At 40.8% G+C, this 24084-nt stretch overlaps 1 protein-coding gene and 1 long non-coding RNA gene across 3 annotated transcripts in view; one reads left to right on the top strand and one right to left on the bottom strand.

The window, feature by feature from the left end:
• LOC139183615 (uncharacterized) overlaps positions 1-10100 on the top strand; it is a 43567-nt gene extending 33467 nt beyond the window's left edge. The window contains exons 2-3 of one of the 2 annotated variants that reach the window (XR_011567146.1): positions 4482-4634; positions 5836-10100. This is a non-coding gene — a long non-coding RNA (uncharacterized lncRNA). Of the gene's footprint in view, positions 1-4481 lie in introns of both variants that reach the window. The other variant, XR_011567145.1, reaches the window with a different exon arrangement.
• Positions 1-24084, bottom strand: part of PGM2 (phosphoglucomutase 2) — a 41546-nt gene that overhangs the window by 15873 nt on the left and 1589 nt on the right. Inside the window, exons 2-10 of the mRNA XM_019962575.2 lie at positions 20780-20947; positions 15003-15109; positions 11769-11853; positions 10016-10099; positions 9710-9903; positions 5648-5837; positions 4655-4752; positions 2035-2215; positions 1851-1944 (exon numbers count right to left, since the gene is read on the bottom strand). Coding sequence (XP_019818134.2) covers positions 1851-1944; positions 2035-2215; positions 4655-4752; positions 5648-5837; positions 9710-9903; positions 10016-10099; positions 11769-11853; positions 15003-15109; positions 20780-20947 — 1201 coding nt within the window. The remainder of the gene's footprint in view (positions 1-1850; positions 1945-2034; positions 2216-4654; positions 4753-5647; positions 5838-9709; positions 9904-10015; positions 10100-11768; positions 11854-15002; positions 15110-20779; positions 20948-24084) is intronic.

Raw genomic sequence — 24084 nt, 5'->3', positions numbered from 1 at the left:
TTCGCATCAGGTGGCCTAACTATTGGAGTTTCAGCTTCAGTATCAATCCTTCTAATGAATATTCAAGACTGATTTCCTCTAGGATGGACTGGTTGGATCTCCTTGCAGTCCAAGGGACTCTCAAGAGTCTTCTCCAACACCACAGTTCAAAAGCATCAATTCTTCAGCACTCAGATTTCTTCATAGTCCAACTCTCACATCCATACATGACTACTGGAAAAACCACAGCTTTGACTAGATGGACCTTTGTTGGCAAAGTAATGTCTCTGCTTTTTAACATGCTGTCTAGGTTGGTCACAACTTTTCTTCCAAGGAGTAAGTACCTTTTAATTTCATGACTGCAGTCACCATCTGCAGTGGTTTTGGAGCCCCCCAAAATAAAGTCAGCCACTGTTTCCACTGTTTCCCCATCTATTTGCCATGAAGTGATGGGACCGGATGCCATGATCTTAGTTTTCTGAATGTTGAACTTTAAGCCAACTCTCTCACTCTCCTCTTTCACTTTCATCAAGAGGCTCTTTAGTTCTTCTTTGCTTTCTGCTATAAGTGTGGTGGCATGTGCTTATCTGAGGTTATTGATAGTTCTCCCTGCAATCTTGATTCCAGCTTGTGCTTCATCCAGCCCAGCATTTCTCATGATGTACTCTGAATATAAGTTAAATAAGCAGGGAAGCCCTCAACTATGCTTTAATTTAAAAAAAAAAAAAAAAAAGGAACAAAAAGAGGAAGTATTTGTTGAATAAACTGTAAGGAGAGTCTCCCTTCTAGACAAAATGTCCTCATTTTCCAGGTCTAGCCCTTCAGCTCACACAAAATTGTTTCTAATTGCTCGAGTCGATGCTTATTCTGTCTTCTCTGAATTCCCATAGTTTTTGCCAGTACCTGATTCACCTTGACAGTGAGCCTCTACTCTTTTGTGTGGTTACTAACCTCACCTATATAAACTACTGTAGGCTAACATCAGTTCATCCATTTCCTTCAGGGTCCATATGTAATTGATAAGCAAAAAATATTTGATAAACAAATTTTTGGGCTTCCCAGGTAGCACTAGTGGTAAAAAAAAATCACCTGCTAATGCAGGAGACATAAGAGATGAAGGTTCAATCCCTGGGTCAGGAAGATCCCCTGGAGGAGGGCATGACAACCCACTCCAGTATTCTTGCCTAGAGGATCCCATGGACAGAGGAGCCTGGTGGGCTATGGTCCATATGGTTGCAAAGAGTTGGACACGACTGAAGCAACTTAGCACACACATAGTAACTTTTACTAAATAAACAGCTAAAATATCCCCAGCACAAACATTTGCATTTCACGTTTCTATTGCTGGCTCTCTTTTTCGCTCATTTATAGTGATTATTTAAGACAAGTGTTTTCCCATCATCCTGGCTGGTTCTTTCAGGTGATACTCACTCTGATGGAAGTCCTACAACTGTGGCTTCTCCTTTCTTCTGGACATATCTCTGCAGGGCACTCTCTGATGGGCAATGAACTATATGTGCCCTGATACCAATACCACAGTAAGGAAATACCACAGCTCCCCAAGTAGGAGGATTTTCTTAAGCTACTACAGCCAAGTACAAAACACAACTATTCACAGTCATCAGGGGAGAGGATTCACTTCCTTACATGAATGGCTTGATTATTTGTGAGATATTCTTTTCAGCTAAAAAAAAAATCTGTGACACAAACTCTGGGATTTGACAGTTCAGCATTTGCAGAGGGTCACAGAAGAAAAGCAAACTGCATGCTTCTGTTTCATTGTTATTCTTTGAACCCAAATCCAAATCTTTGCCCATTTATTTGCATTCTATAAATTAACTGATCACGTGATTATGGTGCTCAACTCTTACCAATAGCTTCTTCAAATGCAAATAGGACATTTTTCCCCTGGTCTATCAGCTGTTTGGCTCGATTTCCCATCCACTTAAAGCCAGTTAATGTTTCCTAAAAGGATAATCCAAGAGAGAAAGAAATGCCTTAGACTTTCTCCAGAGCAAAAGAAAGGGAAAGGGGCAACTCTCCCAAACACTATACCTCGAAGTGAAAGCCCTCCTTCAAGGCGATGGCTCGCAGGATTTTGGAAGAGACGGTGCTGGACAACATGTATAAGTTTTGGAGGGCGCTGTGATCTTGGTTCTTTTCTTTCCAAGAAGTAAAGAGCCACCAGCCCAGGAGAGCCCCCAACTCATTGCCTGAAAACACTTTCCATTTGCCACTGAAAGAAAAAACCACCTATGCATGACAATAATCTTAAGAGAGTGCTTAATTGTAAGCGACAAATATGGACAGAACAATTAAGCCAAACAAGGCTCCAAGGGGCCTCTGCAGGACTGTTCTCACTATTCTTTCTTCTTGTTGTTGTTCTCATTATTCTTGTTCACATAACAGAAGTGTGGCTACCACTGCACAAACATCTGAGCAGCTACCGTGTCTCAGCCAGTTTGCCTAGACAAACATCCTATCTTTGAAAATTTTTAAGTATATCAATGATGACAAAGAAATGCTTTTATCTCAGTCTTCAGCAAAGGCTTTGGTTTTAAACATAACAGATACATGCTGGCAAGATGCCCCCCAAGTATAATAGCTTATATATTTCAATTTTTTTGCCCAGCACTGCAGATTCTGAGAGAGAGCTTACCATTCCTTAAGATTCAGCACAGTACTCACACAGTCTGGACACCAGAGAACAGGCCTGCAACGGTCCCTTTGTGAAGTCAAGGTGGTTACAAGCATACCTCACATGTGATCATGTAGCACCTCAGCTTACATTTCTAAACACTGACACAGAATTGAACCTGTTTTGTCATAAGTGAAAGTCTTAACCCTTTGGCAGCACCAAACTGTCCCCAAACATCACACATGCTGTTTGACCTGCAAAACTACTTGGAGGCTGTGTACTTTTCAACTTTCCTCCTAATCCATCACTGCTCTGTGCAAACTCTACAGTCACACTTATCTCAAGCATTGCAGCACCCCACAGGCATGCTCTCTGGTCTCATTTCAGTCAGTCAGTTTAGTCGCCCAGTCATGTCTGACTCTTGGCGACCCCATGAAACACAGCACACCAAGCCTCCCTGTCCATCACCAACTCCTGGAGTTCACCCAAACCCATGTCCATTGAGTCAGTGATGCCATCCAACCATCTCATGCTCTGTTGTCCCCTTGTCCTCCTGCCCTCAATCTTTCCCAGCATCAGGGTCTTTTCAAATGAGTCAACTCTTCACATCAGGTGGCCAAAGTACTGGAGTTTCAGCTTCAACATCAGTTCTTCCAATGAACACCCAGGACTGATCTCCTTGCAGTCCAAGGGACTCTCAAGAGTCTTCTCCAACACCACAGTTCAAAAGCATCAATTCTTCATCATTCAGCTTTCTTTATAGTCCAACTCTCACATCCATACATGACCACTGCAAAAACCACAGTCTTAACTAGATGGACCTTTGTTGGCAAAGTAATGTCTCTGCTTTTTAACATGCTATCTAGGTTGGTCATAACTTTCCTTCCAAGGAGTAAGCGTCTTTTAATTTCATGGCTGCAACACCATCTGCAGTGATTTTGGAGCCCCCAAAATAAAGTCTGACACTGTTTCCACTGTTTCCCCATCTATTTCCCATGAAGTGATGGGACCGGATGCCATGATCTTAGTTTTCTGAATGTTGAGTTTTAAGCCAACTTTTTCACTCTCCTCTTTCACTTTCATCAAGAGGCTCTTTAGTTCTTTACTTTCTGCCACAAGGGTGATGTCATCTGCATATCTGAGGATATTGATATTTCTCCCGGCAATCTTGATTCCAGCTTGTGCTTCCTCCAGCCCAGTGTTTCTCATGATGTACTCTGCATATAAGTTAAATAAGCAGGGTGACAATATACAGCCTTGATGTACTCCTTTTCCTATTTGGAACCAGTCTGTTGTTCCATGTCCAGTTCTAACTGTTGCTTCCTGACCTGCATACAGGTTTCTCAAGGGGCAGGTGAGGTGGTCTGGTATTCCCATCTCTTTCAGAATTTTCCACAGTTTATTGTGATCCACACAGTCAAAGGCTTTGGCATAGTCAAGAAAGCAGAAATAGATGTTTTTCTGGAACTCTCTTGCTTTTTCAATGATTCAGCAGATGTTGGCAATTTGATCTCTGGTTCCTCTGCCTTTTCTAAAACCAGCTTGAACATCTGGAAGTTCACGGTTCACATATTGCTGAAGCCTGGCTTGGAGAATTTTAAGCATTACTTTACTAGCGTGTGAGATGAGTGCACTTGTGAGGTAGTTTGAGCATTCTTTGTCATTGCCTTTCTTTGGGATTCAACATGGCATTGAAGGTCTGGCTCCTCACCAAACCTTGCCAAGTGCTGACCTTTAAAGCCAGCACCAAAGTACTTTGCCCTCATTAGGTACTGAGTCACTAATTAACGATAAAAGGGGGTGGTAACAAGTAAGTTCAATACCAAATACACACTGGCTGGCTGACCCTACATTGTGCTTGCAGGACCTGTGGCCCCTGGACTGGTACTTCCTCTACGTCAGAGGATCTGACAGAGGTTCAGTGAGATGATCATTTGCAAGATAACTGGGAAACATTTCCAAATACATCCGGTCTCTCCAGAAACATCTGACTGACACTATATCACACGTTATGCAGGTAATCACAATTTATTGTACCTGTCTTGCTTTTCTGCCACAGCAAGTCTATCAGCATCTGGGTCATTTGCTAAAATGATTTTGGCCTTGATTTTGTCAGCCAAAGCAAAAGACAAAGTCTGAAAAAAAGAGAAAAAGAAGAGAAAAAGATCACTCCAACCAAGAACTGAGCACACTACAGTCTTTAAAAATATTCAGTTCTTTAAGAACTAAAAGAGGTCTTTTCCCAAACCAAGACTGAATCCTATTTCTGGAACTGGTCTTGGTTGGTCACATACTACTTCCTAAGTCAGAGGTCAGATAACGAGAGCATCAACGCACGACCCACGTGTACCAGTGGGACTCGCAAAACACCTGACTGTGTTTGTGGCTGGCCTGGTTATTTCCAAGCCTGGCCCTGTGATCAACCTCACAGACAAACCAAAATTGACTCTCTGAGTATAACTGTTACCCTAACCTTTAAAAAGTTTAAGTGGGGGCTTCTTTGATGGTCCAGCAGCTAAGACTCTGTGCCCCCACTGCAGGGGGCCTGGTTCAATTACTGGTCAGGGAACTAGATCCCACATGTTGCAACTAAGATCTGGGGCAGCCAAGTAAATAAATACTAAAAATAAATAAAATAAAAAGCTTAAAGGAACCATAATTTAAATAGCAACTTTTTCATATCAAAAAAATGTCAACTGAGTGATAAAAATTGTGTGACAAACCTCCATTCTATTATTGTTTCTTTTTGGCATTAAGAAGCACAGTAAACTAAATGAAACTGAATTAATTAAATTGAATGTAAAGCATCATTTTAAATTTGCGAGCAATTTCAGCTTTCACATCCTGATGCTTAACACATCTGATTTGAAAGTTCTTTTAAGAAATGGATAACTAATAAATTAAATTTCCAGTGACGAAATTAATTTTTGTTTGGCACAATGAAAACACACAAAAAACTTATTTTACTCCAAAGTAATAGTTTTGAATTATATTCAAGATAAATTTTATAATTAAAAAAAGTCAAGTTACCAAGACACCTTTACCCTCTTCGGGATTCGGGTATTTCACTGTTGGGAACTCAGGATCAGGGTCCTTCTGTTCGGGAACAGCCTCGGGAGGAACAAAGTCGAATGCCTTGAAAGCCGACTGCACGAAGCTGTGACCCACACCATGGACAGAGGTATGCACGAACTTCACCTTGGTCTCCTTGTTCACAGCCCTAGAAACAGACACGTGGAGAATAAGAAGAAACACAAGCATGGCTCTCAAAACGAAAGGTTTGCAAAATATCAAGGAACCAGATACCTAAGAACATAAGATTTCAAAATAATAAGAATGTATAAGACAACTGAGTATCTTTCAAAATTCTATTAAAAAAAAAAAGAAAGAAAGCTTTTTCACTCTCTTCCAAACATACATGCTCCCATAACACATTGTTTTAAATTTCACTCTGTAGTTACTTCCTGCAAATCCGATTACTTTTGGATTTTGTTTCATGCTACAACTTTCACACCTACAGCGGGTTCCAAGAAGGACTCCCAGCTGGCCCATGGCAGTACCTACCCACAGCAGTGCCAGCTCCAGGGCTTCAACTATTCTCTACAATCTTCACATATGACTTTCAAAATGTCCCTTTGAACACAATGTGATGGAACTTCCCATATACAGATGTATAACTAATAAAACATTTTGTCAAGTAACAATCCTATTTAGCAAAGTGCTCTGATTGAGGGACTTAATGTAGAATAAAAATAACATCAAAATTAACAGCAGAAGTTATAGAAAATGTAAATACAAAGTGTTAAAAAATTCCAGCTATCTGACTGCTAGGTTCTAAGGTAGTGTGCACTTCTTTTGGCAATGAGTGAATGAACAAGGTCTTCCTTAAGACAACGGTAGTTTAAAACAAACATATCTTTGAAAACAGATACATCTAGAAAAATAAATATGCAAGATTAGTGAGAACAAATCTGGAAAAGATAGAATTCAGAAGTTGATCCAATTTGAATTGGGAAATACGTGAGAAGCAGTAAGGCTTAGTGGTTAACATGATTTGGAGACAGATTCTAAATTTAAATCCTGGAGATCTGCTACTTTTATTTGGCTGCCCTGGGTTTTAGTTGTAACACACAGGATCTTCGATCTTTGTCGCAGCACGTGAGATCTTTAGTTGTGGCATGTGGGATCTAGTTCCCTGACCAGAGATCAAACCCGGGCCCCCTGCATTGGGAGCGTGAAGTCTTAGCCACTGGACCACTAGGAAAGTCCCTAGAGCTCTGCCACTGCTAAGCTGTGTGACTGTTGCTTATTTTCTGTGACCTCTCTGAGTTACAGTTTTCTCATCTATAAAATGGCAATATATCAGAACCTACCCTCAGCATTACTGTGATGATTAAAATGAGATGAATTAATTAGTACAAAGGAAGGGAATATAGCAGTTATCTGATAGATAATAGCACTTAAATCCTGTTAGAAATTGTCTGATTAAAGGTGGTATTTCCAATTAGTCAAAGAAAAATAGATTCTTCAGTTTAATATGTTAGTACAATTGCACTTTTTAGAAAGAATTTAATCTGCTTTCCTACTTTATGCCTCATACAAAATTAAAAATAACTAAGAATTCAAAAGATTTAAACATTGCAAAATGTGGACTTCCCTGGAATACAGTGGTTAGGACTCTGTGCTTCCACTGCAGGGGACACAGATTTGATTCCTGGCTCGGGAACTCACATGTCATGTGGCATGGCCAAAAACAAAACATTGCAAAATGTAAACATGAAAGCTTTAAAGTAAAACAAGAGTTGTGCTTTTTAAAAAATAGTCTTGGTATAGTGAAATCTTTTTAAGTATGACACAAAACCCAGAAGTAGGCAATTAAAAGTTTCAATGAAAAAATCCAAAGGTAACAACAGATGGGAAAACAATATTTGAAATAAACAAAGACTAGTTTTTCTGTACAAGCAAAGAGGTTTCACAAATGCAAAAAAAGAACAAATACTTAGAAAAATATAGGTTAAAGACAAAAATATTCATAATTAAAAATGTAAATACAGTTAGGTATTGCTTTCATGTAGCAATCTGGGAGAGAGGAGACATTTCATAATACTCAGTGTAGGTAAGAATGTGTGTGGATCATATACTGTTATCATATTCTGTTGGTGGGAACTTCAGCTAGTATAACATTTCTAAGAGCAATTTTTTAATCATTATTAACTTTATAAATGCATATATAATTCTGATGCCTGCACTGTATCTTGTTTTTTGTGCCCCGCACATCTTGTGGGATCTTAGTTCCCCAACCAAGAACCAAAGCCCTGCCCTCCATAGTGAAAGCGCACAGTTCTAACCACCACCAGGACCATCAGTTCAGTTCAGTCGCTCAGTCACGTCCAACTCTTTGCGACCCCATGAATTGCAGCACGCCAGGCCTCCCTGTCCATCACCAACTCCCAGAGTTTACTCAAACTCACATCCATCGAGTCGGTGATGCCATCAGGACATTCCATCTACCGTGTATTTTTTTGAATACTCTTATACACACACACACACCAATACTCAAGGAACCGTGCTCAAAGTTGCAGACTGGCGCTACTTGGTGAATAGCAGAAAACTAGAAACCCTTAGTCTTTATGAAGTTCAGTAAGAGGGACAGAAGGAACATGCACAGATGAGTTTTGTTTGGATTACAGACCATTTTTAAATGGTCCCCAACATTTAAAAATTAGAGAATTTCAGATACAAAAATCTAGGTTTCCAGTTTCTCTTAGGAGAAAAAAATCAGATAACTGGTAATGCGGGATCCATGTTTGCACATGGTAACACCAATGGCATGGCAGCTCCCTTCAGGTGGGGTGGGGCTTCCACATTCCATACAGGAGCTGCCACTCCCAGACGGTTCAGCAAATACAATACTAGAGACAACCCTAAAGTTCTGCTGCTTAACCATCAGTGGTTCCTTCCTAAGGGGACAATCAGGAGTGATGGGACCCTCAGCATACTAGGGCAGGACAACCCTTCACTCAGCTCCTCTGCTTCCTGTCCATGAGCATCACATCTGTGTCACGGGGTTAAACAGACTGGTACAGTAGCCATTAAAACACAATGGTCAGGACTAATGGGAGCTAATACAGAAAGGTATCCATGACAAATTAACCAGAGGGGAAAAGGCATAGAATAAGACACATGCACTCTATATTCTTAGTTACGATTTGGAAATACTAATATATTACATGTATATATGTTTATATATGAAATGAAAATTTCTGGGAAGATAAAAAAAGTCAACATTTTCTTTTTTTTAATATAAATTTATTTAATTGGACTCTCCTTTTTCTCAACATTTTCTATTTGACACCTTCCAACAAGCTTTTTTTTTACATACATATATAAAAGTATGCACACATACACACATATATAGATATATGTATATATATTATACACACACACACACACACACACACACACGGCTTTCCTGGTGGCTCAGACAGTAAAGTGTCTGCCTGCAATTCAGGTGACCCAGGTTCGAACCCTAGGTCGGGAATATCCCCTGGAGAAGGAAATGCAAACCAACTCCAGTACTCCTGCCTGCAAAATCCTATGGACAGAGGACCTGGGTAGCCTATGGGGTTGCAAAGAGTTGGACGTGACTGAGTGACTTCACTTTCTTTCTTTACATGCACATATACATATATATGAATCTACAACAGAGGTCAGAAAACCACAGCCTGTGGGCTAGCCACCTGCTTCTACAGTCAAAGGATCTACCACTGAGCTATGCCCCTGAAACCCATTTTTATAAACTTTTTTTTAACACAGCTATGTTTGTTGTTCATTCATTTCCATATTATCTATGGCTGCTTTCTTGCAAACACAAAGTTGGGTAGTTGAGCAACACAGTGGCTCACAAAGCCAAAAGTATTCACTATCTTTCTAAGAAAAGTTGCCAACCCCTCATCTATAGCCTCTTAAGTCAGATGCAATAACAGTATATGTAGTATAGAATACCGGTTGAGGACAAAAATGTAATGAAAACATAATTTGGTTGAATCACATTAACTTAACTCACTTGAGGTGAGTTTCCAACCCATTTACCTGTGAAAACAGTATTTTTTAAGGTCTTCAAAATAGTCTTTATTGATGGAAGCGCTTGGGTCATGTAGGAGCAGACTGCCATTGAGTACAGAATCGTCCCAGGCTTGAGGCCACGGTTCTAGATTTTCTTCAATAGCCTGTGAAATCCCTTTATCATGAGGAGAGATGATCTGAGCCCCATTATCCCAATAGACCTGGAGAACATGGGAACATATCCAGACGGTTTAGAGTTCATCCATTCCCTGTGCTCCCAAGGCACAGACTTCAGATGGAAGGACGTAAGTATGGAGAGAAAAATAAAAATACCTTATAACCATTATCCTGCTTTGGATTGTGAGACGCAGTTATCATGATTCCAGCACAAAGTTTCAAATGTGATACTGTGTAGGGCTGTAATATAGTAGGAAACAAGAACAATTTGAAGCAAAATATTAGATATATTTAAAAGGTCTATCATACATTGTTTGTACCATTTTCCCTTTAATAAACGTAATATATAAATATCATAATGTGTCATACAATATTTTTGTGCCACATCCAAGGAGTATACTCTGATTACCCTTAAAACTAACTCACTGCTCAAAATTTTGTGATATGTACCCTAAGTAAGAAAGGCAAGTATTTTCCTGTGTATCTTTTTATCCTATCTTCTCCTTGGTGAAGGTAGAAAATTCTTTACACAATATGATGCTCTGACTCTCCAATGCACATTCTTTTAAGCCTTCTGCTTAGGAAGGAAGCTTATGGCTTCAGTTTATTCTCTCCAACTGCATCCTCTGCTCTTCTTTCCCTGATTTGCTTTTAAATAAAAGGTTGAGGAAAATGTGAACAACATGGAGAGAGCTCTCAGAGCTTGCATTTATCTCCCACTCCAGGGCTGACTGTCCCGCTCTTGTATTTCTACGTAGCTCCCATCTTTATAAGACTACTTCCCCAGATGGGGAGAGGATCCCCTATGGCTACACCTGAGGTTTAGTCTACACAGGGAGCCTGAAATTCTACCTGTCTGTCCCCCTCTACCCTCCCACCAAAAATCACTGTGGTCACTTGCCCCTCTAGGAGGTATCTCATGTTCCCCAGGTGTCCTGGAGCAAAGAAAAAGGGAGAATTACTCCACTCCTTGGGCCAGTGATCATGAGACACTTATTTAATTCATGTCTGATATAAAAACAATAGCTACCAACATTAATATAGTACAGAAGACCAAGGATGCCTGAACACATTGCAGTTCTTCCATCAAACAGTAAAATTTGAGCCACATCTGGATGTGACACTGAGCCTCTGCTGGGATATTTACAAGCTAGGAGGAGCTGCACTTACCTGTCAGTGCACTAGAGACAGTAAACGCAAAGCTAGTGGAGATTACTTCTGTATTTATACACTCTCATTTCTACTTGATGGAAGTAAGTGCATTCGAATTATGTTTTTGGTTTAATTTCTAAAAACATATATTTTGAGCATCTGGCCCTACTCTTAAAAGTTCATTCTACTTAAAAGGAACAGCTGTCGTAGTGCCTGTTATCCTTTTCTTTAGATTCTGTTACAATAGGAATTTGATAAAAATCTTACTAAAACATGCCAAGCATGCTTCTGGTACTGGCTATGAATAGGATTTAGAGTGAAACACTCATATATAAAAAGTTGGTACACCAATTTGTCAAAAATTTCATGGTAAGACATGGTTTGAGGTGAATTCAGATTTAGATCCCAGAAGTCTCCTAATTGCGGTAGCTGAGAAAAAGAACACAAACCAAATTAAAAAGCAAAAAGACAAACAGACAAAAGACATTCTGCTAACCAGCTAAAATATCTTCTGAATGCAAGCAAAAGAAAAAATGAACTTAAAAAAAGAAAGAAATTCTGATGAATCAAAAGTTGAACACCAGAGAAATATTACTAGGGTGTGGGAGGAACATTCCTGGAGAGGTAAGTCTTGATAAAAGGCAAGGAGCCCTTCTGTCTTTCAAACAACTGAATCCCAAGAGCCCTAAAGATGGTAAAACCTGGCCATGTTCCACCCCTGATCCTGGGACAGGAAATTATAAAAGCAAACACTTACCACAAAAGGGGTTGGGGTTATATCAGAAAAGAGGTACACTGGAATCCCCTGGCTGATAAACGTGGTTGCAGCAAGTCGGGCAAATCTGGAAATACAGAGTGACCGGGGAGAAAAGGAGAGTAGAGCTGTCAGGAGAGCAGGTGACAACAGAGAAGAAAATGAAGGTCCAACCATTTATTTTTTTATATTTATTTGACCGCCCCAGGTCTCAGTTGCAGCACTCCAGATCTTTAGGTGCGGCATGCAAGCTCTTAGTTGTGGCATGTGGGATCTAGTTCCCTGATCTGGGATCAAACCCAGGCCCCCTGCATTGGGAGCATGGAGTCTAGCCAGTGGACCACCAGGGAAGTCCCCCAATCGTTTCTTTAGACTGAGAATAGCAGCCAGATCGATGAAAACCTTAATTATACTCTACTGGCAGAGAACATTAAACCTGGAGGAACCTAAGGAGTCATTTCATTCCACCCCTTTGTTTAAGAGAAATGGGACTAAAGTTGAGAAAGGCCAGAAGACTTGTTCCATGTCCACCGGGCACACAGCAGCTAAGCCAGGCTGCACCCAAGTCTCTCAGCTCTCTTCCATCTCAGCGGGTCTCAGCCAAGGGCGGTGCTGCTCCCACGGGACACCTGAGTCATCTGGAGACAATTTCAGTTGTCACCGGGGTATGCTGCTAGTGGCAGCTGGCGGATGGAGGCCAGGGATGCTGCTAAGCATCCCACACTGCACAGGGCAGTGCCTATAATGAAGAGTTATCTGGCCCTGTACCAAGTCGCACGGCACCAGGCAGAACGGAGAAGTCTCTACAGCTGTCACTGCCCAGGATATGCCATGAAGACTAGTGTTTGATTCAGTGTTGTCCTCTACAAAACACACGGCACACTGCTGTGAGTGTGAGATATACGTGGGATACACGTCTGTATATGATACATATACATCTTGGCTCCTTTCAGCTCTTAAAAGATGACAAGTTTTTGACACTTTGACATATTTCTCAATTTCCACAGCATCTGGCTTAGGGCAGGACACAGAACATGGCAGCAAGTCTTTCTTCATGCTTAAAGTATTTCATCACAATATACAATTTACTTCCAATGAACAATATTACACTATTAGAGGATTAAACAAAGTATTTGATCATTCTCTCAAATATTTCTTGAGCACTAACTGCATGGAACACTATTTTGGGAGCTGGCTAGGGCAAAAACAGCAAATCTTTAACAACTCAGGCATTAAAATTCCTAGAATTAAGAGTAATACAAAAATGATTTTGACAATTTAAAAAATGCCCCTATATAGGAGAAAGTAAAAAAACAACAAATTTTAGCAAAAATAATTTAAATAAAAACCTGAATTAGATACATACTGCATTCACTAAAAGGTACAAAAGTCACTTTTGCAACCTCAGGAAATGACATTGTTCATGTAAGCTATCAAGAGGAAGTGTTACAGCAAAAAAGAGGGTCATATGACATGATTATGACCAGTGATGGGCAAACTCCAGGCATTCTGTAAATAAAGTTTTACAAAACTTTACTCAGTCATGAATTGTTCATGGCTGTTTTCATGCTCATGGCAGAGCGGCGTGGTTGTAACGGAGACTGTGCCGCCTACAGTGTGTAAGATACTGACTATTTGCCCTTTAGGGAAAAAGTTTGCTGACCCCTGGTGCCAGCCTCTTTATGTTTAAATTGTGGTACCTTCTCTCACTTTATGATCTCAGAGCAAAAAGTACATAGATTACAGGTTTTGTGAGGACTAAATAAGTAAATACCTAGGTGCCTAACTCGCACTCAGCACTTGAATGATTCTAGCATCACCGCCACCACCACACCACCATCACCACCGCTACCACCACCGCTACCATCATCATCATCACCACCATCACCATCATCATCACCACCATCACCATCACCATCTGCCTATAGCCACAAAAGACAGTCTCATTGGTTTGGGAATGTTACAACAATGCACTTTGCAATGGGCATTTAAGAATGAGAAGAAGCTCATGAGGCTTATAAATAGTAGAAGAAAAAAATTTCATAAAAGGAAAAAAAGTGAAGAGAAATAATGCTGCTGTTGTTCAGTTGCCCAGTCGTGTCCGACTCCTTGAGACCCCATGGACTGCCATACGACAGGCCTCTCTGTCCCTCACCATCTCCTGAAGTTTTGCCCAAGTTCATGTCCATTGCATCCAGCCATCTAAATCCTCTGACGCCCTCTTCTACTTCTGCCTTCAATCTTTCCCCAAATCAGGGACTTTTCCAACAAGTCAGCTGTTTGCATCAGATGACCAAAATACTGGAGTTTCAACTTCGGCATCATTCCTTCCAACAAGTATTCAGGGTTGATTTTCCTTAAGATTGACTGATTTGATCTCCTTGCTGTCCAACGGACTCTCAGGAGTCTTCTCCAGCACCATAGTTCAAAGGCATTGAGACTGGAGATATCAAGGGAACATTTTGCCCAAGGATGGGCACAATAAATGACAAACAGTAGAGATCCCAGCAGACGCTGAAGAGATCAAGAAGGGAAGGAAAAAATACATGGAAGAACCGTATTGAAAAGATCCAGATGAACTGGATGACAATGATGGTGTGGTCAGCCACCCAGAGCCAGACATTCTGGAGAGCAAAGTCAAGTGGGCCTTACGAAGCACTGCTGTTAATAAAGCTAGTGTATGCAACAGAATTCCAGTAGAACTATTCAAAACCCTCAAGGATGATGCCATCAAGGTGCTGCATTCAATATGTCAGCAAATCTGGAAGACCAAGCAGTGACCACAGGATTGGACAAGCTCAATTCTCATCCCAATTCCCAAAAAGGGTAGACGAAAGAATGTGCTAACCACTGGACAATTGCACCCATCGCCCATGCTATTAAGGTCACGCTTAAAATCTTGCATGCTAGGCTTCAGCATTATGTGAACCAAGAACTTTCAGATGTCTAAGCTGGATTTAGAAAAGGAAGAGGAACCAGAAATAATACTGCCATTTACAAAAAATTGCCTTAGATAGGTATTAAGTTCTACATTGTCTAAATAATTACATTTTCTTAACCCAAACATAAAACCAGAATTCTTAAAAGTTACAAACAGAATCTACCCATCTTTTTTATAGTTAAGCAATATAGCTGACAAATGTATTTAACGCCAACCCATTGAAATGGTGATTACAAATAAAACTACAAAATACACGACAAAAATATAGTTTCCTGAACATGAATATCTTTACGTACCTTCTGCTGCTGCCTCCACTTGCTGGATGGGCTCGAGCATCAAAGCTGATCACAACACCTCTTTGCTTCAGGTCACTGAATTGTTTTTCTAGGTACCTGCAAAATCCCTAAAAAACACCCATGAATTAAAAGACTATATACGTTTTAACACACCAAACCAAAAATTGATCAAGTTTTCTCTGCTTCCACAAGAGAACACTGTAGCAGGAGAGAAATCCCTCAGTAACTAAGTGAACTGCACAATAGGAAAACAACAGCTTTATTTATTTTCTATCTGTATGTATCAGGTACTGTGTTGGACACTTAGCGTTTATTATCAGTAATCCCAGATCAACTTGGCCAAGAAATCCCATTTTACAGATGGAAAAGCCAGAACTTTCAATGACTGGCCCAGTTTCAGATACACAAATAGCAGAGCCTAGATTTGTACCTGCAAGCCATGAAATTAAAAGAGGCCTGCTCCTTGGAAGAAAAGCTCTGACAAACCTAGAGAGCACACTAAAAAGCAGAGATATTATTTTGCCGACAAAGGTCCATCTAGTCGAAGCTACGGTTTTTCCAGTAGTCATGTATGGATGTGAGAGTTGGACCATAAAGAAGGCTGAGCACCGAAGAATTGATACTTTTGAACCATGGTGTTGGAGAAGACTCTTGAGAGTCCCTTGGACTGCAAGGAGATCAAACCAGTCCATTCTGAAGGAAATCAACCCTGAATATTCATTGGAAGGACTGATGCTAAAGTTGAAGCTCCACTACTTTGGCCACCTGATGCAAACCACTGACTCATTTGAAAAGACCCTGATCCTGGGAAGATTGAAGGCAGGAGGAGAAGGGGACAACAGAGGATGAGACGGTTGCATGGCATCACTGACTCGATGGACATGAGTTTGAGTAAGCTCCGGGAATTGGTGATGGACAGGGAAGGCTGGCATGCTGCAGTCCATGGGGTCACAAAGAGTCGGACACGACTGAGTGACTGAACAACAACAGACTTGTGCCTGGGTCTGGTTAGAGGTGGTTCAGTGCTAAATTAAAAGTACACAGAATCTGTGGGCTTAGACCACCACTTGTGGGCAAATGACAAGTTCCTTAATCTCTCAGTGCCTCAGTTTTCTCTTCTGTAAAATGGGAACAGTACCTACTTCTAAGGACTGCACGAGGACTAACTGAGTTAAGACATGCCATGAGCTAAGAATCCAACACCAAGGATGCACTGTGTGTTTGCTGCCACGAGCATTATTTTTACGGTCATTTTCCTTCAAAGCTTGCACCCATCTTATACAAATCTAAAATCTCTGAGGACAAGGAGGTATTTCAGATATTTCAACTTGCTCTATATAAAGAAAAGTAAAAGAAATTCAACACAGTTTGTAAGATTTTGTCAGTTAAAAGATCTAAACTCGTTCTGTTTGTGAAATTATTTTCCAGCAGACAGATCTTAAGGAGGCTCTATCAGTCCACTATTATACAAATAGAAATTGTGCAGAGTTTGGGCTATTCCCATCCACCTAGCAATGGTCGAACACACAATTCCTGCATCTTAGTGGGTACAGTAACATCACCTCAGTCTGAAATATGGACGATTAGAAAACTGTGAACTTTGACTTCAAGAGGTTTTGATTACTGGACAAAATAGGTTTATTACAGGAATAAAAAGAACTCTGGTTGATTGCGTTATAATCACGGTTCATATTACTTGTTTCACTTTGATTAAAGGAAGTCATAAAATGAAACGTAACTCTTGTTTTTGGTAGGGCAATATTTCACAGCTTTGTTGCCAGAGTGGTGCCAGTTTAGAAAGCCTTTAGCTTTTCTTGTACAAAAATACTGCATTGGGCAAATCTTCTGAAGCTTCTGAGGGATGCAAAGTAACAAGCACACATGGGAGCTGTTTTTGTGGGGTTCCTAGAAGGTACAATGGCACCCCACTCCAGTACTCTTGCCTGGAAAATCCCATAGATGGAGGAGCCTGGTAGGCTGCAGTCCAAGGGCTCGCTGAGGGTCGGACACGACTGAGCGACTTCACTTTGACTTTTCACTTTCATGCATTGGAGAAGGAAATGGCAACCCACTCCAGTATTCTTGCCTAGAGAATCCCAGGGATGGGGGAGCCTGGTGGGCTGCCGCCTATGGGGTCGCACAGAGTCGGACACGACTGAAGCGACGCAGCAGCAGCAGTAGAAGGTACACAGATGCTCACACTCTAAGGCTTCCCATAGTGATAGTGCTCTTTCTCTGGCCGTGGTGGACCCCTGAGGTACGGCCCGTGTTCAAGAGGGTTAAAAGCATTCAATCAGTTCAGTCATTCAGTCATGTCCAACTCTGCGACCCCATGGACTACAGCACACCAGGCTTCCCTGTCCATCACCAACTCCCGGAGCTTACTCAAACTCATGTCCATCGAGTCGGTGATGCCATCCAGCCATCTCATCCTCTGTTGTCCCCTTCTCCTCCTGCCTTCAATCTTTCCCAGGGTCAGGGTCTTTTCAAATGAGTCAGCTCTTCGCATCAGGTGGCCAAAGTATTGAAGTTTCAGCTTCAGCATCAGTCCTTCCAATGAATATTCAAGACTGATTTCCTTTAAGATTGACTCATTGGATCTTCTTGCAGTCCAAGGGACTCTCAGGAGTCTTCTCCAACACCACAGTTCAAAAGCATCAATTCTTCCGTGCTCAGCTTTCTTTATAGTGCAAATCTCACATCCATATATGACTACTGGAAAAACCATAGCTTTGACAGACCTTTGTTGGTAAAGTAATGTCTCTGCTTTTTAATATGCTGTCTAGGTTGGTCATAGCTTTTCTTCCAAGGTGCAAGCATCTTTTAATTTCATGGCTGCATTCCCTGTTGTCAATGATTTTGGAGCCCAAGAAAATAAAGTCTGTCACTGTTTCCATTTTTTCCCCATCTATTTGCCATGAAGTGATGGGACTGGATGCCATGATCTTAGTTTTTGAGTATTGAATTTTAAGCCAGCTTTTTCACTCTCTTCTTTCACCTTCATCAAGAGGATGAAGTTCCTCTTCTCTTTCTGCCATAAGGGTAGTGTCAGATACTTAAAACTAAGATACTTTAGACTAAAGCACTCAGCCTTAGTCTAAAAGCCCTATTGTCTTCAAAGGGCTCTAAAAAACTCTAGGGCCTGCTGAGGTTGAGTACCTGAGGGCACAACTAAGAGAAGGGGATGCTTTTTCCACAGAAAAGACTCACTGAAAGATCAAAATATGATCGTAAAACAGAAGAAATACCCTCTATATAGCTTCCAAAGGTTAAACTAAACCAATATGGAAAAGCTACAGAAAGACAGATTTGGCTCAAAATAAAGAAACCGTTCTTAAATGAGAATGATCCAAAGATAGGATGGCTATTTCAGAAGACAATGAATTCTCCATCACTGATGTGTCAGGCTCAGTTAAGGAACCTAACAGGAAATGATAACTGCCAGCAATGAGGCAAACAATACAAAAATTTCCCTCTAGTCTCTATCCTGTTTCCCACCGGGATATTCCTGACTCACATCCACCAGCTTCTTAAATACAACCAGATGACTCTGGGGCACCAATAGGACGAGAGTCCACACAAGGGACCAGCAAGCAGGGAGTGTTCAGAAGACTCCAGCCTCCACACCAGCCCATGTGATGCCAAAAGCAGCCGCCCCACTAAGCCCTACCCACATTACAGATCTGTGAGCAAAATAAACGTGGTTGTTGTTTAAAACCACCGTGCTTCATGTGATTCGTTGTACAGTCCTAGTAACAGAGCAAAGGGCAACCTTATCCATCAGCGTGATCCCATGTTACCCATAAACTAGAATGAGATTTCCAGGCTCACTTTATTCCAAGTCTTCCCTCCAGAAAGATCTCAGGGAGCCCTACTGCTTAACAGGTTATGTGTAGCCAGTGGTTTCCAGGGCAATTCAGGACCTTATGCAAGATTTCTTTCTTAGGATTTTGCTAGAACATGTCCAACTCTGTCTTTTTAAGTACACGTAAAGTACACATAATCACCAGTAGCTAATTTTCCCAGCCTTTTCTTTCCCGGACTAAAATGACCTTCATTTTTAACATGTCCCAGCAGCTGAAGAAACAGAACGACCTGTTCCACTTCATTTCCCTCACAGACAGAACTCTCAACACTCAGTGGCAGCTGTTTTGTCAAAGGCTTCATCTTTATTCCTAAAAGCTGAATGTAGCCCCGATAGTAAAATTCACAAATAAAGGCAAGGAAACTCAGCAATAATTTCCAACTATACTATAAATTAGGAGAAGGCAATGGCACCCCACTCCAGTACTCTTGCCTGGAAGATCCCATGGACGGAGGAGCCTGGTAGGCTGCAGTCCTTGGTGTCGCTAAGAGTCGGGGACAACTGAGAGACTTCATTTTCACTTTTCACTTTCATGCATGGAGAATCCCAGGGACAGAGGAGACTAGTGGGCTGCCATCTATGGGGTCACACAGAGTCGGACACGACTGAAGTGACTTAGCAGCAGTAGCATACTATAAATTAAAACTAAACAGAACTAATAACTCTTGGTTATTCTGGCAGTTAAAAAAAGTTTAAACACTGCTATCTGTACAACCATAACAAAAGTTATAAAAACATAAAAGTCCGTCGGTTTAGTTGGTGAATTTGCACTGGAATGAAGCACCATGAGGGAATCTGTCTGTTTTAGTCATTATTATATTCCTGATGTCTGGCACCTAATAAATCTCTGTGAAATGAATAAATGAATGAATGAATTTCAAAACAATGCTGCTTCCACGGACTGTACAAGCCTAACTTTATGGAGTAAATGTGTGACACCCTGTGCCGAAGCAAACCCACCAGATTATTCCATAATGAAACCAAATTAGGTCTATCAAATACAAAAGGTGCCTGGAGTTAAATTAATTAAAAGAGGAGGCCATTGGACTGAGGTGGCTTTAATGCCCTAGGAGCCTACTAAGCAAGCCAAAACCTAACCTCATAAAAGCCTCAAGGTGAAGAATTCATAACTGAAGAACAGCCAATCACAAACAGCCAGCTAAGCCTTCCCAAATATGGCACCCACTTGAGCTGGAGCCAATCTATTCATTTCCTTGCTTTGTTTCTGCCTCTCCTCTATAAAAGTCTTTCCCCTAGTTCCTGTCAGTGGGGCGCTCTGAGGGGGAGCAGACTATGTGACCCTAAAACATGTCACTCTTGCATGTGGATCATTTTGAGCTGAGGCAATCAAGAGCCGGCAGACCAAAGAAAAACTTTTACCTCTTCCTTAGCTACCTAAAAGAATTCAGATAAGAAGCCTGATCCTGAAAGAGAGCTATTACCAGAGATAACTTTAAATTTGAAAGACCTATCTATATGGCAGGCAAATATCTACCAAACATCTCCTTTTCTACTGTCCTATGGACAGTATAAAAAACCATATATATATATATACACATATAAATATATATATATTTGAAAAGTCAATCTGTCATTCTCCACTTTGAAGCTTCAACTGCTAGATTTGCCCTTGGGTCTCAGTGAGTTTATGGGGCTCCTATATGTATATAATTAAACTTGTTTACTCTTGTTAATCTGTCTTATGCCAATTTAATTAACAGACCAACCAAAGAATCTAGAAGTGTACAGAAAAAAGATTTTCTCCCCAACAGTTCCTAACTACTTTCAGTTTAGAACTGCTTGATTCGAATAGATTTTTGCTCAAATAAATTCTTAATAAATTTAATATGCTTCAGTTTATTTTTTAACACTGGGAAAATGTTAAGAATTAAGAAGTATAAAAATATGGTACCTGTGTTGTCTGAATGATGGTCAAGTCATTCATATGAGAAATTCCTGCTCCCATAGCAGCTCTGAGGCCAGCTGTCCCAAATTCCATTCGAGCGCTAAAACATTTTTGCAGTTCTTCTGTATTACCTGCTGCAATGAGTTGTTTCACTGACGCCAGAGTTAAAGGATTCTGCAAAACAGGGATGTATATGCCATTCCTGTTATTCACCTGACTATATCACCAGATATAGTCAGGTGAATAACATAATGAAAAAGCTGAAAAGAAAAAACAACCAACCAACCCACAATAATTCTAACCTACAGGAGAAAAAAGTACATATGTATGTGTTTGAAAAGAATATATATATATATACACATACATATACATATTGTCATTGCTGTTCTTCAGCCGCTAAGTCATGTCTGACTCTTTTGCAACCGCATGGACTGCAGCCCATGGACTGGAGCCACCAGGCTCCTCTGTCTATGGGGTTTTCCAGGCAAGAATACTGGAGTGGGTTGCCATTTCTTTCTCTAGAGGATCTTCCCACACCAGGGATCAAGCCCATGTCTCCTGCATTGGCAGGTGGATTCTTTACCACCGAGCCACCAGGGAAGCCCACATATACATATACACACACGTATAGGCTTTTCAGTTTTATGAGGCTTTTGAAATTTGAAATATCAAGTTGGTCTTTTAAAAGTTATAATGTGTGATACTGCGATATAATAAGAAATACATGAGACTTCCCTGGCAGTCCAGTGGTTAAGACTCTACACTTTCAATGTAGGGGGTGTGGGTTCAATCCCTAATTAGCAAACTAAGATCCCACATACTGCATGGTGTGAACAAAAATTTTTTTTTTAATTAAGAAATATATATTTATTGTTCCTGAGACGGTAAAGACTCTGTGTACGATGAGGGAGACCTGGGTTTGATCCCTGGGTTGGGAAGATCCCCTGGAAAAGAGAATGGCAACCCACTCCAGTATTCTTGCCTGAAGAATTCCATGGACAGAGGAGCCTGGCAGGCTACAGTTCATGGGGTCGAAAAGAGCTGGACAGGACTAAGTGACTAACACTTTATTGTTCCTAGTTTCTAGCAAAGAGGTCATAAAACCCTGAATGATTAGGATGAAAGTTGCATCTTCTGTTATTTATAATAAATCTCTTTCGTCCATATCTGAGTTTATCCTAATGAGGTGACTACTGGAACCAACCAAGTGATCAGCTGATGGGAACTTTCAACTCCATCCTCCCCTGAATTCTAACAAGGGGAGGGGCTGGAGATTAAGATTAATAACCAGTAGCCAATAATATCAGAGAAGGCAATGGCAACCCACTCCAGTGTTCTTGCCTGGAGAATCCCAGGGACGGGGGAGCCTGGTGGGCTGCCGTCTATGGGGTCACACACAGTCGGACATGACTGAAGTGACTTAGCAGCAGCAGTAGCAGCCAATAATTTAATTAATCACATCTATGTAAAGGCACTGAAGCTCTGCACCTCTTCCCACCATACCTTGCCCTATGGATCTCTTTCAGTTGACTGTTCTTGGGTTGTGTCCTTCATTAAAAAGAATTGGTAATAATAAGTAAAGTGCCTTCCAGAGTTCTGTAAGCTATCCTAGAAAATCACCAAACCCTAGAAGGGGGTCATGAGACCCCCCTGGTTTACTGCTGCTTGGTCAGAAGTATGGGTGATAATGTGGGGCTTCTGTGGGTATCTTAAGTGGGAGCAATCTTGTGGGATGGACCCCTTAAGCGGGGTCGGTGGGGGGCAGGGTCTACACTAACTCTGGGTAGTTAGTGTCACGGTTGAGTTAAACTGAAACCCAGTTGATGTTCACAGAAAAATGAGAACTTGTTTGGTGTGAAAAACTCAAACATTTTGTGTCTGAAGTATTACGAGTACAAGGAAATCGGTTTTCCTTTATAACATAAGTGTTACTTTCTTCCCTACAAAGGTAAGCACTTTTGGAGAAACGGGATCAATACACAGGTTTTGGGGTCTAAGACTCAGAATGGAATCCCAGCCACATCATTATCCAACAAATTTATACTGTTGGGCAGAATATCTAGTTTCTTGAATTCTGAGTTTCTTCATCTCTAAAATATGAACAACCTATAACCTTCCTTACAAGGTGGTTCTGAGGTGGTTTATAAAACACCCTTTTCTGTCTGGCATCTAGTAATAATCAAATGTTCATTTTCTTCCCTAATATCTTCAAATTTTCCTAGAGTGATAAGCTTATATAATTTAAATCAAAACACTACTTTGGTAGTATTTTGGTCTTTTAAAAATTATAATGTGTGATCCTGTGATATAATAAGAAATACATGAGACTTCCCTGGCAGTCAAATTTGAATCTTGCACTAACTACAATAGACAGGCAACTAACAAAACCCCCATCTTATAGATGGAGAAGCCTCAGATATAGTGTCTTGCTTAAACTGCATGAAAAGCATTAACTTAGTACCTTTTCTGTTACATTGACTGCTTCAAATGGACACTCACATGAATCATTCATTTTTTTGGTACAACGGTTACACAAAATGTTAAGAATGGAGAAAAATGACAATTACATTAATTTCACATCAAACTTTTAAATTAAGAATTCAGGGTAACAAACTTTATTTCTATCTTCCAGCTACCATCTCAAGTAGACAAACATGCAGGCAAAACATGGCCACATAATTAAACTTTGAAATGCTACTGAAATAAAACACTGGTTTTCTGGAATTAAGCCCACATTTTCAGATTGTTCCAGATTCAACAAGAAACAAGTGAAAGCCCATTTTCTTAGTTAAAAGCAATAGCCACTGACCACAGAGCACAGGCTGACCTATCAGATTGTCAGGTGCCCCCAAGTTAGGGCTCAGTTCTGGAATGTAAAAGCGGTTCAACAGATATTTGCGGAGGGAATGAGAAAACACAGAGACTTCAAGGTCATACTCAATACCCGGTAATTCTTTCATTCACAGTGTAGACTTGGAAAATCCTAATTGACTTTCAATATCTCTAAAAGACCAAATAGCCAGAGAGAAACCAAAGGAGGCAGAAAGACAAGAATAAAAAATCAGGAGGTCAGTGGAGACCAGAATAAGATGTGCAAATGACACGTGTGTCAGGGTCCAAAGGAATGGGGATGGAGGCACTTTGGAAATGCTGGAGGGTACCTGCTGGGTGCCTCGCCACCCTTGGGGCAATCAGACCAGAGTGCTGCAATGCTTTTAGCTGGCTGCAAGTTCCCTCTGGGTGCCTGTCTCAAGTCAAAGAAGAAACTGAGAAAGGGAAGAACAAGAGGAGTGGCAGAAATTTAAAAATAA

This window comes from Bos indicus, chromosome 6, assembly GCF_029378745.1.
Source record: "Bos indicus isolate NIAB-ARS_2022 breed Sahiwal x Tharparkar chromosome 6, NIAB-ARS_B.indTharparkar_mat_pri_1.0, whole genome shotgun sequence".
NCBI lineage: Eukaryota > Metazoa > Chordata > Mammalia > Artiodactyla > Bovidae > Bos > Bos indicus.
Note: the sequence above shows the minus strand (reverse complement) of the source record. Positions and strands in the feature narration are given on the sequence as shown.